General features: G+C 38.6%; 2 protein-coding genes across 3 annotated transcripts in view; one reads left to right on the top strand and one right to left on the bottom strand.

Annotated features, from left to right (window-relative positions):
* Window positions 1-1746: 1746 nt before the first annotated feature.
* ICA69 (islet cell autoantigen 1-like protein) lies at window positions 1747-8053 on the bottom strand. The gene is made up of 4 exons (XM_028173246.2): window positions 6739-8053; window positions 6309-6545; window positions 5200-5451; window positions 1747-3250 (listed from the first exon to the last, which is right to left on the bottom strand). Exons 1-4 carry the CDS (start codon window positions 7306-7308, stop codon window positions 3035-3037), a joined length of 1275 nt encoding a protein of 424 aa, XP_028029047.2. The 5' UTR covers window positions 7309-8053; the 3' UTR covers window positions 1747-3034.
* Window positions 8054-8144: 91 nt separating this feature from the next.
* Window positions 8145-22578, top strand: part of Eip63E (cyclin dependent kinase Eip63E) — an 88115-nt gene continuing 73681 nt past the window's right edge. Inside the window, exon 1 of one of the 2 annotated variants that reach the window (XM_028173243.2) lies at window positions 8145-8403. In XM_028173243.2, coding sequence (XP_028029044.2) covers window positions 8334-8403 — 70 coding nt within the window. In that variant the 5' untranslated portion in view covers window positions 8145-8333. Of the gene's footprint in view, window positions 8404-20358; window positions 20497-22578 lie in introns of those variants that run through there. The other variant, XM_028173245.2, reaches the window with a different exon arrangement.

Here is a 22578-nt window from a genome sequence, read left to right as displayed (position 1 = left end):
CTTATTTCTGCCGTGAAGCAGTAATGCGTTTCGGTTTGAAGGGTGGGGTAGCCGTTGTAACTATACTGAGACCTTAGAACTTATATCTCGAGGTGTGTGGCGCATTTACGTTGTAGATGTCTATGGGTTCCAGTAACCACTTAACACCAGGTGGGCTGTGAGCTCGTCCACATATCTAGGCAATAAAAATAAAATAAAAAAAAGGTGGATAAATTTCGCTATCTGGGGAACACTTTAACATCCAAGTGTGACCTTGATGATGAGATCAATAGCAGGGTCGGTGCCGCTGCTGCAGCATTTAGAAAGCTATATTCCAAGGTCTTCTGCTCACACGACCTTAAGTTGGCCACTAAAATTTCAGTTTACATGGCAATTGTGCTGCCAAGCCTCCTATACTCCTCCGAGTCGTGGTGTGTGTACCGCCGCCACATTCGCATTCTGGATCGCTTCCACCTTAAATGCCTTCGTGCCATCATGAAAATCAGATGGTTCAGTGCGAAATACCGAAGTCTTGCGACGTGCCAATGTTGGTGGCATTGAGACCTATTTAATGCGTCGGCAGCTTCGATGGTGCGGTCATGTATCACGCATGACGGAGGAAAGAGTGGCGAAGCGCATCTTCTTCTCTGAATTGCAGGATGGCAAGCGAAAGCATGGCGGACAACTACTGTGGTACAAGGATGTCGTGAAACGACACATGAAGAGATGTGATATAGAGCCCTCTCAATGGGAGCGCTTGGCAGCACAGCGGCCAGAATGGCGCAGGATGGTGAACAGCAAAGTACGCGAGTTCGAGGATCAGCGTAAAGCTGACCTTGATTACAAACGCGACCAGTTGAAGGCCCGCCCACCTGCTGCCATAACCTATAATTATGAGAACGGCGTGCTTACGTGCCCTCAATGCGCAAGGAGTTTTGCCGCGAAGATAGGCTATATAAGCCATCTTCGAGCGCACGAGCGCCAAATCGACGGATAGGAGTCAAAGTGGTCGCCATGGCCGAAATCGGTCGGATGAATCATCATCATCATGTAGATCAAAAAAATATTGAAAACTTCAACAAACTTCAACAATACTTCAACAAAAAAATGTCAGTGAATTGAATGAAACGGCCAATTAGTGTATTTTCAATCAGGTCATACATATTGTTACGCTCTGGGGTCCGGGATAAATAAATGTTCTACCAAAGTACAACTTAAAACTGTATTTATCACTTAGAACACTCACAGAACTCAGAACACTTTAAAATTCTCAATTCACTTTTTCAGCTTCACTTCAGGTGATCCGTTCGCTGTTTCGCTTCGAGTAGTTCCGATTACTAACTGACTGCATGCCATCTCTGCAGCGCTTTTATAGTCGATACGACATCCAACAATCGTCGAGGACATTCCTCACAAGTCGAGCACTTTCGATGGGTGCTTCCGCTATCTGACAATGGATGGCGCTGTACTTCTAGTAACATCTTTACTAGATCCTTTGGTATTCGTTTCGGCTATTCGGCGATAGATGGCGTTACTCTTACCGGCGAAACAATATTATTATGAACATTTTGCGACTGGTGTGATGACATAAAATTTCAGTGTCGTGAATCTTGAGCCAAAATATGTAAAATATAGAATATAATAACAATAACGAAAGACAGAAAAATATTGTCAATTTGTAATATTAGAATTACATTAATTCTTTTTGACCTCATTAAGACTTTAAATAACGGCTTTTGGGTGATTGAAATTAAAAAAATTATATAATTTTGTTGCATACAACTTTATCTCATAACAAACAGGGATAAGACAAACGCGGATTAAAATATGACAGATCCAAGTTTCTACTAGCAAATATAATATTAATATAATGCAAATAGTTACTAAAACTAAAATAAAAAATCCATAAAAATGAATATTTAAACATAGAAATAAGACTAGCATAAATGTGCAAATTTAATACTATTTTTCTTCTAAATAGGTACATGTAGGTATGCATATCATTCATACATTTTTTTCAGTTTTTCATTCACTATTTATGTAATTGGAAATCGAATGACTTCAAATTACATTTCACGAATGCAGTTTGTTACCTACATAATTTAATATATTTTTTAATCTTGATTTCTATTAAATTTCCCTAATAAAAATTGTATTAAAATAATTACGTTTTCGATTCTTTTTTGAAACACTTTTGGAGTAGTGAAAGAACCATGATCACTATTAAGTCAATTTTATGTCCAGGTTGATAAATAAACACATTAATTATTAGTATAGTCAAGCTCTCTAATATCGATTAATGCTAACTAATAATTTTTGATTAAAATATTATATTTTCAATATAGCATGCTACTGCATGATAATTTTCCATATACATTTTTATAAGCATTTAAATTTAAAGTATTTAATAGCATGTAGAACACAATAAAAGAAACCAATTAATTATTGATATAACATACCCATCCAAAACTAGCACAATTATATTATAAAACAGTACAATTTATAAATAAGTAGATATAGCATACTTAAAATTATTTGGTAACTTCAATACATCCATATAACTTTACTAAAGGTTTTGGTATGTTTTGTAAAATATTAATATACTGATTTCTTTTACATTCAGTCTTGCTCACGTTGTTACTCATTGACATTCGCAAGCAGGACGGATAAGAAAGTATAATGTTGAATTCCATTACAGACTTTAAAAAATGTAGACTAGGTATTATTTATATCCAAGGTAGGTATTTATATCCAAATAAATTGGTCAATAACCTAATCTAAATTGGCATTATATTAATTAGAACTTATATTTTATAAAATAAAGTTATTATTGTGAATGCTGTCCAAACAAAAGATAAGGTTTCATTCATCAAAGACTCGGGAAAAAAGATACTCGGTTGTATAAATGTGTATAATAGATTAGGGATAATTATCTATGTGAAATGATAAATTTGTAACAACCTCATGTATTTTATCAAGCATTCATAATGATTCCAAAATACACGCCAATATAATGTGTTCAAAATGCACCCTTTAAATTCTTAAACAATTGATTTTAAGCCGCATGACTCTGGTTGCTATTTGTACCCGGTAAATTGTCAGGATTAGCAAGTGGATCCAATTCAGCAAATAGCTTAAACCATGCATCTTTATCACTTTTTTTCGGATCTGGTAAATTAGGTTTCACTATGTTATCTGCGTTCTTTGGTTGGTTATTGTTAGTGCTGGTCGGTGCTAATGGTCCTTGCAGAATATTTGGAGAAGTCAAGTCCTGGAAAAATTATGTTTAGTTGTCAAATCGATAATGAATGACGATTCACTGTTTTAAATTCACACAAAACTCTAATTGTGCATTTAAATCAACCATAGTCATAAATATAGTTATAATAAAAAAAACCACAGCTGTGGTGTTAAGTAGTTATGAGAATCCATAGACATATATGACTCTAACTCTATCTATAATAGCCGGCAAACTTCTTGAGCATTTGTTGACGTAGTGGGGGTAAGTTTGCGCATGGTACACTCACGTGCAAAAATATTATTTACTCTGCGTCATAATGCAATTAAATTATTAAAATCAACATATGTATTTATTTATATATTTATTAGAACATCAACAAAAAATATAGGTTAATAATTGTAATAATTTAATCTTGGGGTAAAATAGATATTTCTTCTATTAAGTCAAAACTAGAGCTGTTGCCAGGTCTTCGTTCAGTTGAAGCGAAGCTGGTATTTGTAATTTTTTTTTCGTTATCATAATCTTGACCATTATCATCATCACTGTTTTCATCACCCGAGTCGCCATCATCGTGTTAAGTCGACATAGGGCTCATCGGTGTAGTTTACGACTCGGTCGGTTCGGTCTTCTTTTTTGTCTATAATTAATTATTTTTTGAAGATATTCGATTCGTAGTAATCGAATGTTACTTTTTTCAATTACCAGCTTCCGATTATTTTCTGTTTTTTTTTTCCATCTGAAGCCTAGCTCTTTCATAATTCGTCGTAAACTTCATTCCGAGCCATTAAAATGTATATCTTCTTTAAAATTTTCGAAGCCTTTTTATTACAGATTGAACGAAACTATCCATTCCGGTAACTTTCTTCTTCCCTGATCTTTTCTTACCCGGAGTCCGAAACACGGCGAGCAAGCCAGAGCCTTTAGCTTCGTTAATAATGCACCTAACAGTACTCACTGATGTTTTTGTTGCTTCCGAAGTCTGTTTTACTTTTTCCATAATATCATTCTTCCCCTGTTTTATAATGAAGCAATATACGTCGTACACAATTTTTCTACCCTTTCTTTCTGGAATACTCCACCAGTTTGTCGCAGCATAGTGTATTTTTTATAAAAAATCAACAAACACTCAACAAATAGCAATGGCAACAAAGTCAACAAGCAATTATAATAAAATATAACTTAACGATTAATAACGATAGATTTTTCACTGTACGCAAGCGTACTTTACGCAAGGTTCGACTGATCTACCAATAACGCGCTCGATACGATTTCCCCTGCCGTCGCGCCTCACTCTCACCACCAAAGTGATCTAAAATTCGGTTCTGCGCAGCCAAGGTCATTTGCTCACGATGTTTGCCGGTTACTATACCTTGGTACAAGAGGCTGAACTCTCTATGATATTGTATTATATAATGGCTGTCTCTTCCTCTAAACAGCAAAGTAGATGCCACATAAAAAGACAAGGTGAATAAATTTGATGGGGCCAGATTAGTGCAGTAACACTTAAAGTTTAATTTAATAAAAAATATGCAAAAGAAGTCATTGTGGCCCAAAAAGATGAGACCCCCCCATGCATTCGTATCGAGTGATGCAATTATGCTGGTGTTTAATTCATTCAATGCCAGTGACGAAATAACATTGTGTAGTGAAAATCAAATCTGTAAAACTTATAATTGGTGTAATTCATGGTGGTAGGGAGGTTTATGAGCCCGCACAGGTAGGCAGGTACCACCCATTTCTGCCATGAAACAGTAAGGAGTTTCTGTTTGAAGGGTAGAGCAATCGTTGCAGTGTAACCCCGGTCACCGAGGACGTGAATTAATTCACAGGCACAGCCCACTGAGTTTCTCGCTGGATCTTCTCAGTGGGTGGCATTTCCGATCCGGTAGGAAAAAGAAAAAAAAAAGCAGTGTAAGAGCACTTTAGAACCACTTTACATCGGGTAGGTTTGTCCAACCATCTAAGCAAAAAAAACTCACTTGCAACAGTTGAGATGGCATAAAAGCACCAAAGTTGGACTGTCCATCACCACAGCCTAGATGCAACCCAGCCAAATCTGAAAGTGTTCCTCCTACATTTTCTTCTGTATCTGTATTTACTAGATTTGTATCTACCAGATTTACAGAAGCGATCCCTTCTTTGTTGTCAAGTGTTGATGGTTTTTCATTGGAAAGTTTAAGTTGTTGCTTATCTAAGTTCACGTTTTTCGGTTTCTCGTCTTTATATTCATCCTGAAATTAAAACAAATATTCTGTATTGTTTGGTTGTAAACTGCAGATGGTTAAATAGTTGTAAAGGCAGTTTTGGGGATATTTATTTTATCACATTATATATAAATATTATATTTATTTTATTTTATTGTACAATGTTCTTAGTAGAAACATTACTTACTATTGAGAATTTAGTTTGTGTATAAAGTTAGTTGTAGGATATGTCTCACAGCTATTTTTCAAAAATATTTATTTAAGATATTTAATCACTAATACAATTATGTCATTCATTATACAAAAATATTATGTGATCAATTTTATGATTATCGCATATTTAGAATTGAAGGGGCTTTACCAAAAATTTAAAGAAAATTAGATTTATTATTCAAATAACTTATAAACATGTGTTCTATCAGTTTATAAAATTAAAAAGTTTATTTTGCTTTCTTGAAATGAGAATTTTCCAAAGCAATTCTACCTCTGTCATTATTCAATTTAAAAGCCTCCATTAGTGTGTTACGCATCTTAAATTGCATCATAGTGACAAAACGATGGAACCGATTGTTTCACAGTTGAGACAATAACAATAGCATATTTGAGGGATATTATTTTTTAAATAAGAATAAAAATGCAGTAGCAGGTACAAGTACAACTAGAAGATAAAGTTATGGAATTTTATATTAAAAATCAAATGATCAATAATCAGATTTTTATCAGCTTAAGTATCTCTTTTTGGAAATAAACTATTATTACTTACTCCTCAGTATCACGTCAAATCTCATATATCTATGCAATCTGATAAATAAGGCTAACTTATAAAACTATAGATCTACAATGGAAATTTAAATAGTACAAATATCGCAAAGCATGCTATTCACCTGGAAAAACAGCATCTGATCTTTATCTTGGGGCACCACCTCCTTAGTCTCGCTCTCTCCCAAACTTTGTGAAAGTTCTTTTAGTATGCAGAATTCATACTGTGGATTATTATTCATAGAATCTGCTGTTGCTTCTAAAGTTTGAGATACTTTAGTAACAAATGTTACAAATGAAGCTTGGTAATTTGATAACACATGTGAAAACATGTTGCATCGTGCTGCTGCTAACAGATCAATCTGTAAAGATTCATAATATATACTCAAAGACAAACTCAGTGCTGTAACTTCACAAAGTTATAAAAAATTTGAAAGAAAAAAAATTTAAGCTTAATTTTTTTTAAGTAATAAAAATACTGCAACAAAACTATTTATTACAATAATTTACATAGAAAAGATAATTATTTAGTAGTAAATTTGATTATTAATTTACCTTTTGCAGTACATCAAGTGTCAATTTATCAAAAATTTTTTTACTCTCACGTACTTGACGTTGTGCCTTTCGGAAATTATCGAGGCCACGACCTGTATCAGGGTCTAGCTGAGCACTTGTCGATTTCATCCAACTCAATGCTGCACGATACTCTAATCTCGCCTTCTCCATGGCAGACACAGTAGCTCGCATATCACTCACAGCTCGACCTCGAAATGTTTCCACTTCATGATAAAGCCTTAGCAATGGCGATCTAATTGATAGCCGCTGCTGCCCACAGTATGATATCGCTTTTCCAGCGGAAATCATGTGTTTCCCTGACGCGTCAGCGTTTTTTCCAGAATCTCGGAGAAATTTCCCCAAAGCATTTTCTTCTTGAGCCAGAATACATATTCGCTCTTGGTATTGGTCTAATACGCGTTGTAATTGCAAACAGCTGTCAGATATTGATCGGAATAACTCTAATTTCGCGTCCAGTTCGGCGTCGGAAGAAACGATACATTCGTCTTCTTTAGTTCCCAGCTTTTTCAGAACAGTCTTTTTAGTAACCCAATATTGATGCTGCATCATCTTCACTGTACTGATACTTTGATTTGTTTCTGTCGTATTATCACAAATTAAAAGTTTTTGAAATTGCCGAAAATAAAATATTATCAATAATTTTCATATCATTTGTCATTTGCAATGACAGGAACCATAGATAATGCACATAACAGAAACTGACAATGACACTTTTATGTTCCAATCGTACCCATGCACAAGCAATGATCCACAGCACATAAAAATAAAAGTTTAATTTACAACGATAAAAAGCACAACAAAGCTTTAATTATATTTGATTTCATTATATGATACACAACAGTAGCAATGGTGTTTGGTAATTGTCTATTTCAATACCAAACAAAAAAAAAACATCTAAAAGGCTGAGTGGATCTTGAACATTCTGGAATGAATGAAAGTTTTTGTTATTTATAACCGATATATCTTGAAAAGGAGTGCTCTGAGGAATTGTTTGAGATGATACCATCGTCTCGTTTTTAACAATCGCACCACCCGCCACTAGAGTAGAGTTCGTCCATACTTGGTACTATTATTATAGCCACTGCCTTAATTCACTATCAGATGGGCCGTATGCGCGTCTGCCTGCACGGGCAATAAAATAATATATTTTACACCTAAAATATATGTTGACAAACTACTTGCACACTAAAATAATTATTAGACATTTGTTTGCTAGCCAGTTTTAACATTGGCACCATAAACAAAAAAAAACGAAAAGATTAGATCTGATTGGTCATAGTCAATTTACGGTTCAATTTACATCCAGTTTAATAATTATATTGAATTATGAATTTTCTTTGAAATCTCTATAGTATTACAGCTTTTTCAAATGCTAACCTTTGCTCTGGTTAAATTAAAAATGATAAGCCAAGTGAAAAATTGTCTATGATATGATATTTACAACCGGAATTTGGAATGGCTGCCGCGTTTCGTGTCCGTCAATCTAATGTTTATCAAACTATTTCGAAAATAATATGTGTTATTTTGTTAGATGAGAACCACTGTTCCGCCACAAAAGTGTGATAATAATTAAAATGTACTGTGCTAGTGATAAAAATGTTCCCGGGGTATCGTCTTCGCAATCTTCGAAAAACGTCAAAGATGGTAAGTTTGTCGTTGATCAAATTTGTTTTTTTTTACAGGTTATAATTATCGGTATATTTAAGTTTGTTTATATTATTATTTAAAATTGCTGCTATTATGTGTTTAATATTGCAAGAGGATCTTATAAAGGTAATCTGCTTCGACTAGGCTTAAAAAAGTTTTGAAAGTGAAGAGAAACTTTCGAATAAGTGATATGAATTGAGAATAGAATTCGAAACTTTTTAACAAACGAAGGTGCCTAAACTAGATCCCTACTGTTCATTAATTGTTACAGCAAGCTTAGGCATAATATGAAGAAAAAATATAGTTCAATAGTTTTGAATATTTTTTATCAGTTATTGTTTGGGAACTGTATGTACAGAAATGACGGATGGACTTAAAACAAACTTTCGGCCCTATGAATACGGTTCAATTCGTTGTTCTTCATTTTTCTGATATACGACCTTATGTTTTTGTTATCGAATTAGTTTGGTTTGATCGATATAAAATTTAATATCTTTTAAATATGTTAAGAAATAAATTAGTGATTGATATTTTTTTCAAATGTAGTGTAGGTAAGTCATTAAAAGTTCACAAAAAGAGTACAATACGAAAAGCTTATAATTTAAATTAGTGATTTTTGGTATTTTCTTCGCGAGTTATAGACACAAAACTACTTTTACGGTTAGTAATTTATATTTTGTTGATTAAAATGACAACATTGAATCTCACTGCGTACAAACAAATGTTCATGATTGATTTCCACGGTGAAGAAATAACATCGTGCAATGAAAATCATGCCCGCAAAAATTCTAATTTGCGTAATTACTGATGGTAGGGCGGTTTGTGACCCCCTCGGGCAGGTACCACCACCCTGCCTATTACTGCCGTGAAGAAGGAACGCGTGTCTGTTTGAAGGGCGGGCAGCCTTTGTACTGGAACAACTAGAACTCAAGGTGGGTGGCGGCATTTACGTTGTTGATGTTAATGGGCTCCGGTAATGACTTCACACCAGGTGGACCATGAGCTCGTCCACCCATTAGAGCAATTATTAGAGCTTAGGTAGGAAAAAAAAATGTGAGCCGTCACGGGACGCCTGGCAGATGTGAAACATCGACATTATTTTGTAAAAGTAATATGCAGAAAAGAACAGATCGTGATAGGAACTAAATATGTCATAATTATAAAATAAAATATTACGAAAAAATAATTTGTTTTCAAGTAAAACACAGAGAGAATCGCACAGTTGATTGCGCATGGCGACGCGTCGCCACGCCAGAAATCGGTTTTACGTGCGGCTATAGATGTTTCACATCAAAACTAATTTACGTAAATGAAAATGTCAGGAATGTATCTGTCTGCTGCAGTCCTCGGCAACCAAAAGAGCCAAATGTAGATACTTAACACACAATCGAAATTTATTCAAAGATATATTTTGCAACGTGTATTATTATAGCCTTGTGTTCCAAAAATGTTTACTCGTCTCATACAAGGTAAGATACTAAGCAATGTTCCGTGCCTGAACTAAACATTCCGCGGAAAAGCCGCAGCCGAGGAGGATACGCATACGGAAGATACAGGATACGCAATAGTCGACCATAGCCACCTAATTACTGTGCTCTTGAATACTCATATGACACGATTAGAGTAATGGCAACCATCGTGGGAACAATTAAAGTCGATAATCGTCCGTAGGGCTTTCGCGGTCATGTTACATAATCGCTTAAATAAATGAATTAAATCGATTAAATATATACGAGACTTTTCACATGATATTCCAAATCAGTGCCGCGACACCACACCACCATTCATTACGTCAGCTAAAAAGGTAATGTACTAAACACATGAGAATAAACGGAACGAAGCATTGTATAAAATGCAATAATGTAAAAAAAAACCATTAATTTTTTAAGCTTTTATTTAATTCAATAATTAAACAAGTCTTTTTTGGCTAATTTATGATGCTAAGCCAAGCTAAAATGTTTTGGATTTGAACAAGATGCCGATACTAATTACTCAGAATTCATCTTTATAAATAAGGGAGAAATTCCTAAGGGGTAAGTGCGTGAGCCGTTTGCGATCAAGACCGCTTGTAAGTTATGAGTTAAACCGACAATGAAGCACGTATTTTAATGTAGTATACGGTCAACCTGGTTGTACTTCTGGTGGCATGTCCTCCGAGTCCGCACGGATAGATGCCACCGCCCTGTCTATTGATGCGGCGAATCACTAGCGTTCCGATATGAATTTGTATACATAGTTGTATACAATTGATACTTAGACTTGACGTCCTAACGAGCATGAGATAAGATGCGATTGAATGCCGCCCATCACCTAAAGGTGAAAGTCTCAATTGCAGTGGTCACCTCGACCTTCAAAGTCACGTATAACTTTTTCTTGTCAGAACTATGCGGGATAGTAGTACCATCATTTGCGGAGTCAAAAACGACATAACGTCCAGTAAAACACTACGCTCCCAAAAAAAAAAAAAAACTTACGGTCAATTAGCTTATATGTACATGGTTGAAAGCAACAGTATAAAAAATTTGCAGTAAAGCAGACGAACCGACGACTCGAACCAATGGTTTTTTCATGAACTCAATCGTTCATGAAATTGTCTTCATATTTTATGGTGGAATAAGTTAAATCACGTATACGTGTTTTATAAATGTACACGTTATTCAAAATGCAGACAAATCTACAATATCACATTAATAACGATAAATAATTAGTTCTTACAAAGAACTCGTTGTTCAGTTTTTTTTATTATTATTGCCCGAGCAGATAGACGAGCATACGGCCCATTTGATGGTACGCGGTTACCGTTGCTCATGGATGTCAGCAATGCCAGGGGCAGAGCTAAGCCGCTGCCTATCGCTTAATACTCTCCACAAGTCAGTCTAATAAGCTCAACAAAAATCTAATTTCAAAAAAATAAATGAGGTAGGTACCTATGTAGTGATGTGTCTTCTTGTAGTTATGTATAGTAAGTATGTGAACGACAAACAATACCCGCTGACCTTGCGGCCGTAGCAAAGAAACGATATATGATTATTGCGTTAGACACGTTTTTAGACCACTTTAAACGCTAATTAAAGATTTAATTAATTTAATTTTCGAATTTAACGTACGTTGAAATAGTTTTATTACAGTTTATGAACGTAATACTGCAGATTCATAACATGTCCTGAACATTATAAGTTTTCATGCGATCACAGAATAATCGTTTCAGTTTACTTTCATCCACCGTGCATTGATAAATATGACCAAAATTGACAATGTTGATTTATTGTAAAATTTGTTTGTCAGCTGTTCGTTTTAAAATAAATGTAATTCTCATAACGTACGGAACCCGTTTGCCCTAAATCGAAACGACATTTCCCAGGTTAGTGGCCTGTTATACTCGCTTGCCAAAATGTCAAAGGTCGAGACTTCGATATCAGATGTACGAAGTTTTGCCTCGCCACGAGACAGCCCGTTGTTGAGTCACAAATTAATTTATTACCATGAAGAATAATCTGTCCTGAATTTTTACATGGACAAGGAATAATACTCGCAAGGGTTTACGTTGTTGTCGTCAATCATATTGAAATTCTAGAATTAATGCTAGGGTATAATTTGATTTAAACTATAAAGACATTCGTGTAAGTTCGTAAAAGCTTTCGGGTCGTTTGTGGTTTATTCTCACGAACAGACAATTTCATTGGCTACAAAGTAATTATCCATTAATTACCACTGCGGATAGAACTAGATTGCTCTATAAAACCTTAGACACTAAATTAGAAGCGCTTTTATGTACTCGTGTAATTAAAGCGTTCGGGTGTATGATGTCTTCAGGAAAATTTTAAAACGGCGTCGGTATTTACGTAAGATACTTGTGTAAAAATAAAAATCGTGAAATTTATCAATTTGCTACTAATATTTTCTACTAATACTACCTGGAGCCACTGCGTTCATCCACAGTGCGTTTCCAGAGTATTTTTTTGCCACGTACCATCCGGGTTTGGAATGAGCTCCCCTCCACGGTGTTTCCCGAGCGCTATGACATGTCCTTCTTCAAACGAGGCTTGTGGAGAGTGTTAAACAGTAGGCAGCGGCTTGGCTCTGTCCCTGGCATTGCTGATGTCCATGAGCGACGGTAACCACTCACCATCAGGTGAGCTGTATGCTCGTCTGCCTATACGGCAATAAAAATAAAAATTGCAGACCGATATCTGTGACAAACACAGCAATTAACAATATAGTCAAGGGTCTGAAGGGTAGTAGTAGAATCGTTATCCTAGTGGAGATGAGACTTGTTGTCTCATAATGGGCGACCAGATAGATTCATTATTCATGGGTTCCAGTAACCGAATAAAAATGACTAGACGAACTAGAGAGCTCATGCATTCAGCTCCTCCAATAAGAATTAATTAAAATAATGATGCAGTGGCTTGCTAATAATTAATTTCCGTCGATGTTTGATAAGCCAATAGCGGTTGAAGTGGGTTAGCAGGTTTATTGCGAAAACCGGGTCGATGCATTATATTTTTCGTCATACAAATTGTGTATCGTTTAACGTGTGTGTTAAAAAAACGTGTGGCACTCGGGAACTGCCGCGGTAAAACTATTGCATAGCATTTTTTATCAACTTATGCAATTATAATTAGACAATGTTAATTTAATATTAAAACAATAATAAAACAAGACCACGCTATATTAAACATTAATAAAACAAAACCTTAACTGTCCCCTTCACACTCATAAGCTAGACCGCGTGAGAGAGAGATGGGCAGACTTTTCATGATGCGCATGCAGTCTGGCTTATTCACAAACACTACACAAGCGCAACGTGTGAATGTGTTGAACGCGAGCTACATGGTAGGCGGAGTGAGTGGTGTTAGGTTTTTTTCGTTACGGAATTTTATGATTCGGTCGCCGCGCTCAAGGCGCGCGATAAAAGCTATGCAATAGCTTAAAAATGTGTAGTTTTCAAGAATAATTTGCATGAGAAAATTATATTAATTACTAGCGACCCGCCCTCGCTTCGCTTCGGAAACATTAAATTTTATTATTGATAGCTGAGTTCCGCGATGTTACCCGCGGTTATTGTCGTACCGCAGGTGACGCCGCGGAGCGAAACTAGCTAGTCAAAGAAAAGTTACCTATCAGTGAAAGTCGACCTTCCGTGCTCACTTTCAGAACCTGGTCCCTCGTTTGTTGTGGGTGGCCGGCGCGTTAAGCCGGCTTCTGCCCAACGTCGGGGGGCCTGACCAGGTGACGCGCCGTCTCTATGCGGGGGTGGTGCGATCAATGGCCCTATACGGGGCGCCCGTGTGGGGCCAGTCCCTGGCCGTGGGGGTGGCGAAGCTGCTGCAACGGCCGCAACGCACCATCGCGGTCAGGGTCATCCGTGGTTATCGCACCATCTCCTTTGAGGCGGCGTGTGTACTGGCTGGGACGCCGCCTTGGGTTCTGGAAGCGGAGGCGCTCGCCGCTGACTATAAGTGGCGGGCTGACCTTCGTGCCTGGGGCGTGGCGCGTCCCAGCCCCAGTGTGGTCAGAGCGCGGAGGGCCCAATCTCGGCGGTCCGTGCTGGAGTCATGGTCCAGACAGCTGGCTGATCCTTCGGCTGGTCGTAGGACCGTCGAGGCGATTCGCCCGGTCCTTGTGAATTGGGTGAATCGTGACAGAGGACGCCTCACTTTCCGGCTCACGCAGATGCTCACTGGGCATGGTTGTTTCGGTGAGTTCCTGCACCGGATCACAGCCGAGCCGACGGCAGAGTGCCACCATTGTGGTTGCGACTTGGACACGGCAGAGCATACGCTCGTCGCCTGCCCCGCATGGGAGGGGTGGCGCCGTGTCCTCGTCGCAAAAATAGGAAACGACTTGTCGTTGCCGAGTGTTGTGGCATCGATGCTCGGCGACGGCGAGTCGTGGAAGGCGATGCTCGACTTCTGCGCACCATCTCGCAGAAGGAGGCGGCGGGGCGCGTGAGAGACGCACAATCCCGCCGCCGTCGAGCGGGGGCCAGGGAGGCGGATCTCGCCCAAGCCCTGGCCCTCTAAGTGTTTCGGGTCCCCTTCATATGTCGGTCTGGGGACCGGCGAAGGGGGCCTAAGAAGACGACGTGCAAGCTGCTCTGCACGCGATTTACGCAAGAGCATCCGGGTGATGGAAGGCCGGCTATCCTCGACCCACGCTGGTTCTGGCCCAGCGGGGTATTCCGTAGGGTAACACACTCTAACCGGCGCCATCTAGGCGGGCCTCGGACAGTCTGCCGACCGAGAGGGCTGGTGGTCGTGGCGCCGACGACCGCCAGTCCGGCGTCCCGAGGGGGAGGGTGATGGGAGAGATGTGCTCCGCACTAAACGCTTCACTTTTCCCCCTTTGCCTTGTCATGAGTTCTGTCTCATGCGAGGTTTGGACGTTGGTTGTTGAGCGACAGGAGGTTTTCGTCAGTTCGACTCTGACATACCCCGCCCAGTATCCCCAGAAAAGGGCGGAAGTCCGGCGATTTACTACTGACAAAAAAAAAAAAAAAAACCGGTCCAGCCGATCCAGAGATAAGCCGGAACAAACAGACACACAGACAAACAAACAAAAATATTGTTTGTTATATGTACTGTGGTATACATACCTACGCATTTATTAAAAAGTGGTTATTTTATTACTACAAACAGACCATCCGATTTTATTTATTTGTATAGATATATACATTAAAATTAATTTTGAAGTTATTTGCACATATAGACGCATAAAAATATATGTACGCTGTATATTTGAGATGCGGCAAGAAGATCTAACCAAGAAAAACAGCACACCACGTAAATTTTGAAAATACGAAAAAACAGATTGGCTCTAATTTATTTTAGGGAGACTGATAAAGCATACAAGGCTTGATAAAAGAATGAACATACATTCAACAAAAACAAAAGTAAATATGCCAATCTATCCCGATTGTTCCACAGATAAAGAGTCTCTTGAAGACAGAACTTTCGAGAGCGAGTTTTCTTGTTTTCAAATGTATAGTTGGTATCTCATTTATTATATGAATAATACATGTATCTCTACACTTTGCTCTACAATCCGGAAGCATAAAGTCGTTTGACCCACAAAGAGAATGAAGCCTTTAAGATCATAGAGGTTTTTATAATTGTTTTGGAATGTTTTAGTCATAGCCACAGATTTTGTGCACAAAAGTCACGATTCTCCTCGACCCTTCTCCGAAACCGAAAACCGAATCGGTATTTTGTTCTGAAAGTGCATAATAGCTGTATTTGTTTTGTTCTTATTACTTTTTTCCTAATCTATATAAAAGTAATATATTATTAGAGGCGACTCCCTCTTAAGTCAAAGTCGATGGGCGGAGCCATTGACGACGAGCACTCACGTGGACTCGTGACGTCATCTGGAGGGGCAACCGACCGACCAGCGGGGACATCACGCCACCTCGGATCACTTTTGCTGGAAGCGCGCGCAGCGTTCACTTGTCTTAGATTTAATATTCTGTGTCGATCGTTCCTACCCACTTTTGTATTTTTTTTTATTTATTTAAATTATTAAGCCGTTGCTAAAATCAGAAGTGGGATAGGGCTTGTGCCCTATCCGCTTTTGGGTTATCCTGGCGTACAGTTTATTTTTAAAATTTGCATTAAATTAACAAAGTAATGACCGATATACGTGTAACTGGAAGCAGGGTAGGAGGACGCTCGCATTCGCCGAATGTTCGAGACCAATATTGGAGAATAATATTGGCGCGTTTAATTGCTTAAAACTCAAATGTGAACGTTGCGCGTGAGTCGAGCCCGCTAGGGTCGCAGATAGAAGACGCACGTCCCTCGACCGCGGACGGTGGTGGCGCCGGACCCGTGGTGGCGTTGGGAATCACATCACCGCCGCCGTCAGAGTCCCGCGCGTACGACGCTACAGACAGGATCATCGGAGCATTAAGTGCACTGTCCAAAGTAAGGTCGAACCATTTTTATATTTCTAATTTTGACCCCAGCGTTAATGATATCGATCCTTGGTGCGAAGTAGATTTTTTTTGTCGGATACCCTCTTATGAAATGTAATAAATCACCAAGTAACTAGCTCAACGACTTTATCACAACCGACCTTACGGTCTATTTTTATTGACCCGATAGAACATGCTCGAGACTGAATGCTCAGTTTCGGTGGGTGGAAATAGCATTCGAAGGGTTCAAAATGTTACTAGTCGGCAAACTCCATCAATACGTCAATTAGACAACAGTCCGACTGTCCAGGTCGGTGATCATGCAAACGGGACGCCGTGTTGTTCCATCGCCGTGTCGATTGTACCCGCGTTTGAGAATAGATGTAAAATAGTTCCACCACGCGTTGTGACAATAAAAAGGCAACTACCACATCAGCACGGAAGTTAACCGAATCTATTAGATTCGTAAATTCAGATCGAGCTCATGGTTACCTTATTTCTAAGTTTTACCCTGCCGTGCAATAGATAGACACAATGTGTAAGGAAGTAGAATGGGTTAGATCCTTAACTGGGAAGGCACTGAGTATTTGTCACGAGTTTTGGGCTGTCTTAAGAGTGATGAGCGTACTTGGTTACACGTGTGATTGTCTAGTGACCGGACGTGGGGTAACTTCGTAAAAGACTTTAAGCCGTTGTGTCCGCGAAAGTTAGAGTATGCCAATATTCTTTATAATGCTATGCAATTAGCATCAGATTGCTTTGCCTCATACGTCGAGTGCGCCAGGAGATCGTTGCTCTGTCTTAAGATGGTCAGAGTTCTGACTGACAAACTCGGAACTTTAATAATGATACGGGGCATAATGGGCCCTCTGGTTGACTCGCGAACGCTAGTCTACAGATTCACGATTTGATTTAATTTTTGGTGGAGGTCAGGTTAGGCCGAGTCCTCGTAGGGTTCAGGCACTAGTTGAGTCACCAGTGACGCGTAATGTCAAACATTCTTGGGGTTGACTGCATGCTTCCAGAGATTTACGTGGTAACATAGTTCATGTAGATGTTGTAACGTGGTAACATAGTTCACGCAGAGATTTACGTGGTAACATAGTTCACGTAGATGTTGTACCGTGGTAACATAGTTCACGTATATGTTGTGACGTGGTAACAAAGTTCACGTAAAGGTGTGACGTGGTAACGCAGTTCACGTTACGAGTGTATTAGCTTGACATGTTAACTTGGCCATGTCAACCAGACTTTACTCTCACAGTATATTATACACCCGATATGGTAACAGTGCCGTGTCGTCAGTACATCTAACGTAACTCAACAAGAGCCTACTATACATGAACACACTGAAATGTGATGTAAAATGCTCACAAAAACTACTAACTTTTACTAATGGTTCATGGTACCAAAATCATGATTGTAATGCAAACAATCTATTTCTATGACGATATCATAGAACACCCCGATAGCAACGCTGTGCACAGAGTGAGTCCTGCATCGTCAGAGATTGAAGACGGTCATGACATCCAGGTGAACGTGGACGTCCACCAGTCAGGAGAGGCCGTATTAGAGGCGACTCCCTCTTAAGTCAAAGTCGATGGGCGGAGCCATTGACGACGAGCACTCACGTGGACTCGTGACGTCATCTGGAGGGGCAACCGACCGACCAGCGGGGACATCACGCCACCTCGGATCACTTTTGCTGGAAGCGCGCGCAGCGTTCACTTGTCTTAGATTTAATATTCTGTGTCGATCGTTCCTACCCACTTTTGTATTTTTTTTTATTTATTTAAATTATTAAGCCGTTGCTAAAAATATGATATTTAATTACTCGTCTTTTTCTTTGAAAGTGACGAATATTCTAGAAAAATATTCCTTCAATTCTAAGAAGAAGTAGGTACATAATTTGGCTTTCATATAATCGTTCATCCCTTTTTTGAGCACCTTGGTGGTGAAGTTTCAAGAAAGCCTTCCTTAGTGCATGCTTATAAATTAAAAAGCGTCAATTTTCAAAGTACAAGTAATGCATCAAGTTCCAAAGCTTTTGATACATTCAGGAAAAGTATTTATATATGGACCGTTTATTTTGAAAGTGGTGTAAGTCCATTTTCTTTTGTTTCGAGAAAATTAAAGGTTACTATATTTGTTGATTTAAAAATACAGGCAAATCATATGAGATCTGGCTATGCCACCGACCTCTGTCAATTGGACTTACACCACTTTCATAATCGATGATTATGCAATTTCATTTACCGGCCGATTTTAAGTTGTACAAAACATGGGATCTTTTTGAGAAATTAAACACGGACTAGTTATATATAAAAAAATTCCATTAAATTAAGAATGAATAACGTGATAGCTCATTTTTCTCAAAAATGGACTTACACCACTTTCAAAATAAACCGTCCATATATAGATACGGCTGTTTAATAAAAACGAAAACTGAGATTAAACACAACAATTAAAATACATTCCCTTTAAAAATACTGAAATAAAATATGAAAAGGGTGTGACGCGAAAGCTTCGAAATATGATTGTAGAAACATTTTGGAATCATCATATTAAATGACTTTTTGTAGTATATTTATCACTAATGAAACTGGGTTACGCTCTGTCGTGTCTGTCGCTAAACGTATAAATATTTCAAGTACATATATATTTCCAGACGAACCTTGTCCATTTTAATTGCGTTTTTTACTAAGGAGAGACCATTCAAATTGGTCGAGCCGTTGTCGAGTTTTGTTCCGTCATACATGTGTCAATTGGTCGGGGGCCTAATAGATAACAGAGTCTTAGTGTAGCCCCAGAATTAAATTCTGTTACGATTCGATTCTAAGGTAGATTCCTGTGTTCACGAACGACGACCGCGACGTAAGAACAACATCGTGCAATAAAACGTAAATGTACATAATCTGTAAGTAGGTTATAAAATATTTTATGGAAGAATTGTGTAGCATATCACGACACACGTGGGAATGGGACTCATTACATTTTGTACAGTACTTATTATTAAATTTACAATAAAGACACTTGATCTCAGAACGAAATTTCCGGTTATAGTTTTCGCCTCTTCTCTTCTTATATGGGATCCGATGTGCATTGTAGCTTATCAGTCCGTCTGCATAATTCACCCTTTTTAATCTCAAATTCAATTTTATTTCTCAGTAAACTAGACTAACTAAATTTGAGTTATTGTCGTTTTCCTCCACCGTCATATGACGTGACGTAATATATTCAACGATTACATAAATATTATTAAAGTTACGAAATGAGCTTTAGCCGAGTTATCCCGGCTAATCGTAGTTTAAAGGTTTGTTCTTTAAATAATGATTAAATAATGATAAAATCTCCCAAGTAATTAAAATTTGGTTTAGAATAAGTTTAATGAGGAAATCAGTGGTTTAATATTGTATATAGACCATGAGGATAGAATACAACACAAAGAAGTCATTTGAGACATTAATTGGTGCGGCAATAGTTGTTGCACATTGTTACGTGCATGCGGGCTACAAATGTATTGATGCGTCAAGCGTAGAGAGAGGTGTGTGTGGATGAAAAGCCGGGGTGCGCCGGGGTGCTTTGGGCGCCGTCTGCTGACACAGTTCCGGGCGCCGGCGCGGCGGTTAGCGGCACTGCAGCCCAGCCAGACGACACGCGGTCGCCTCCTCGAGCACTCCTGCCCGACTCGCCCTCTGATCATTCGACGATCGGCATACCTTAACTTCGAAAATTTTCAGAAAGTCACGCTGTCAGTCTGACAATTAATAAAGACTCGCGCTATTGTTTCGCCGGAACAATAGAGACGTGCGTAAGCGCGATACTATCTTTGTAAGTTATCGAAGTGATTGTAAACATTTCCCCTCGCGGTCGTTACGAGGTGACAAAAGTTACCCATTCGAAATTCTTGGGGGAGCAGTGGGACGATTGTTGAACTAATTTTGTTTGACGATTAAGTGTTTTGTGCATTTCGAAACGAAGTGTGATAAAAACGTCATCAGAAAGAACAATCGCTGCAGAAAATATTATTAACTTTTAATTTAGTCATAAATTTAGTGAATAGAAGTACTTAAAAGGCGCCAAGCTGTATTCCTTCGAAACTTTCAAGGTTTATGAGTACGATGAAGATAGGACGTGCAACGGCCATGAAGATGGCTTCGGCACTTCCAAGAGAAGTGAGTATTCTTTATGGTGCTATAAAATTACTTTACGTCCAAATTGTTTATTCGAAAAACACGATCAACTTTGATGTTCTGTTCGAGCACTTGACTGTTGAAAAATGAACATTTTTGCAGTTATTCGATCACAAAGTAAATACATTTCAAAGACGTTTTATGTACTCGTAATTTGAAAAACACAATTTACGTCCTGAAAATTTTTACTAACGCTCGTCTCTGAGATAATTTTTTTATGCAATCTGATTTCGTTGGACACTATGCAAGATTGCATTTTTTGATAATTAATTACTATTATCGTCATACATGTTCATATCGACGTGTCCGAAGATAATTTCGTGTTTTCATTAGATATACAATAGGTATTTTAAAGCGGATAGTTGTTATTTTAATAAAATAAAGGGCTTACTTCCATGTCTCAAAGAGGCCGGTTTTTTTTTATAGTAGTGGACGCTGGTCATGGAATGAGGCTACCGCTTAAAACTAGGTTGGTAATATTTTTTTATTGCTTAGTTGGATGTAGGAGCTCACGGCCCACGGTGTTAAGTGGTTACCGGAGCACATAGACATCTACAACGTAAATGCCGCCACCCACCTTGAGACATGAGTTGTAAGGTCTCCGTTTTGACAGTATAACGGCTGCCCCGCCCTTTAAACCTTTTTTTTATGATTGATAGATTATTGGTGGCCCGAAGGCCTTTCCAGTTTCATCAGGACAGGTGGGCGGGTGGGCGAGCAAAGGCTCAACCAGGAGGGGTGGGATTTGCTAACAACTGCCCGAGCGCTTCTGAAGGAGACCTAACAACTCAAGAGCAATTGCTTCGCGAATGAATCTACTACCGGATCGGAATCGCAACCCGCTGAGAAGATCCGGCGAGAAACTCACCGGGCTGATGCATGGGTTAGGTTGCACGTCGACCTCTTTGTCGAGTTCGACGAGTACAGTTACCGGGGTCCCTAAGCCTGCTCCGAGTGTTGAGCTGAAAGCGTCTAATGCAAAGGTTATTGGATCTGATGGATCCGTAAGGACGTGTCTACGGCGTCGACGGTGACTGGCTCCTGCATGATCAGGATTCAGGGAATAGTCAGCGGCAGCAACGATAAGGCGATTATCATGACGCATAGCCTTATCGAAGTACCGTTCCGACGTGACTTCATGTATTTCCGGATTGATTCGAGGCCCAGGTCGTCGTGTAGGTCAACGTTCCTTACTAGCCTTTAAACCGAAACGCATTACTGCTTCACGGCAAAAATATGCAGGGTGGTGGTACCTACCCGTGCGGACTAACAATATGTTCTACCACCAGTAAAAATTGTTCTGTCAAATCGACTATTGTTTTATAAGCCAGTAAGTACTTACCTTACATACTGAGAGAGCTTGTAATTTAAAAAACCATAGTTCACTATTTAAAATCGAATTTAAACAGCCACTAACTCGATGTTTTTATTGTATTTTAATTTTAATGCTTAAATGGGTAGACGAGCTCAGGGCCCTCATAGCGTTAAGTGGTTATCGGAGTCTATAGACATTAATAACGTAAATGCCGTCGGCACCCATCTTGAGACATAAGTTCTAAGTCTCGTTTTTATAATACAACGACTGCCTCACTCTTCAAACCAAAAGTGCAATACTGCTTCACGGCAGAAATAGGTAGGGTAATGGTACCTACGCGTGCGGGCTCACAAGGCGCCCTACCATCGGTAAGATAAAGGTTAATCATAATTTTATTTATTTATTGCGTAGTTGCGTGGACGAGCTCATGACTAACCTAACGCAAAGTGGTTACCGGTTATACTCGATGTATGAAATGGAAGTCGTAATAATTTTAAATAAAAAGGTAAGAAATAACTTACATCTTGTGATGTTACCATATTCTTATGTACCCAGCAGTATAAGCTTTACGTGGTGATCTATTTTGTAGTTTTAAAAAAATACTTTGTTTTAATACACACTCAATTTATTTATCCTTTACAAGAATCTGATGTTACACGAATACAGTTAGGATGTTATAAGCTTGAAGATTGATTTCGAATTCCTGAGTTTTAAGGAGAAAGAGAATATATAGGTACATGAATAGTATT

This window comes from Bombyx mandarina, chromosome 11 (genome assembly GCF_030267445.1).
Source record: "Bombyx mandarina strain Sakado chromosome 11, ASM3026744v2".
Classification (NCBI taxonomy): Eukaryota; Metazoa; Arthropoda; class Insecta; order Lepidoptera; family Bombycidae; genus Bombyx; species Bombyx mandarina.
Note: the sequence above shows the minus strand (reverse complement) of the source record. Positions and strands in the feature narration are given on the sequence as shown.

Bases quoted from the DNA above. Each gene is read 5' to 3' on its own strand.
- ICA69 (XM_028173246.2), bottom strand. From the start codon at position 7,308: ATGATGCAGCATCAATATTGGGTTACTAAAAAGACTGTTCTGAAAAAG. The intron at 6,546-6,738 runs GTAAATTAATAA...GAATCTTTACAG, and splicing joins CACTTGATGTACTGCAAAAG to ATTGATCTGTTAGCAGCAGC. The intron at 3,251-5,199 runs GTGAGTTTTTTT...TAATTTTTCCAG, and splicing joins TGCCATCTCAACTGTTGCAA to GACTTGACTTCTCCAAATAT.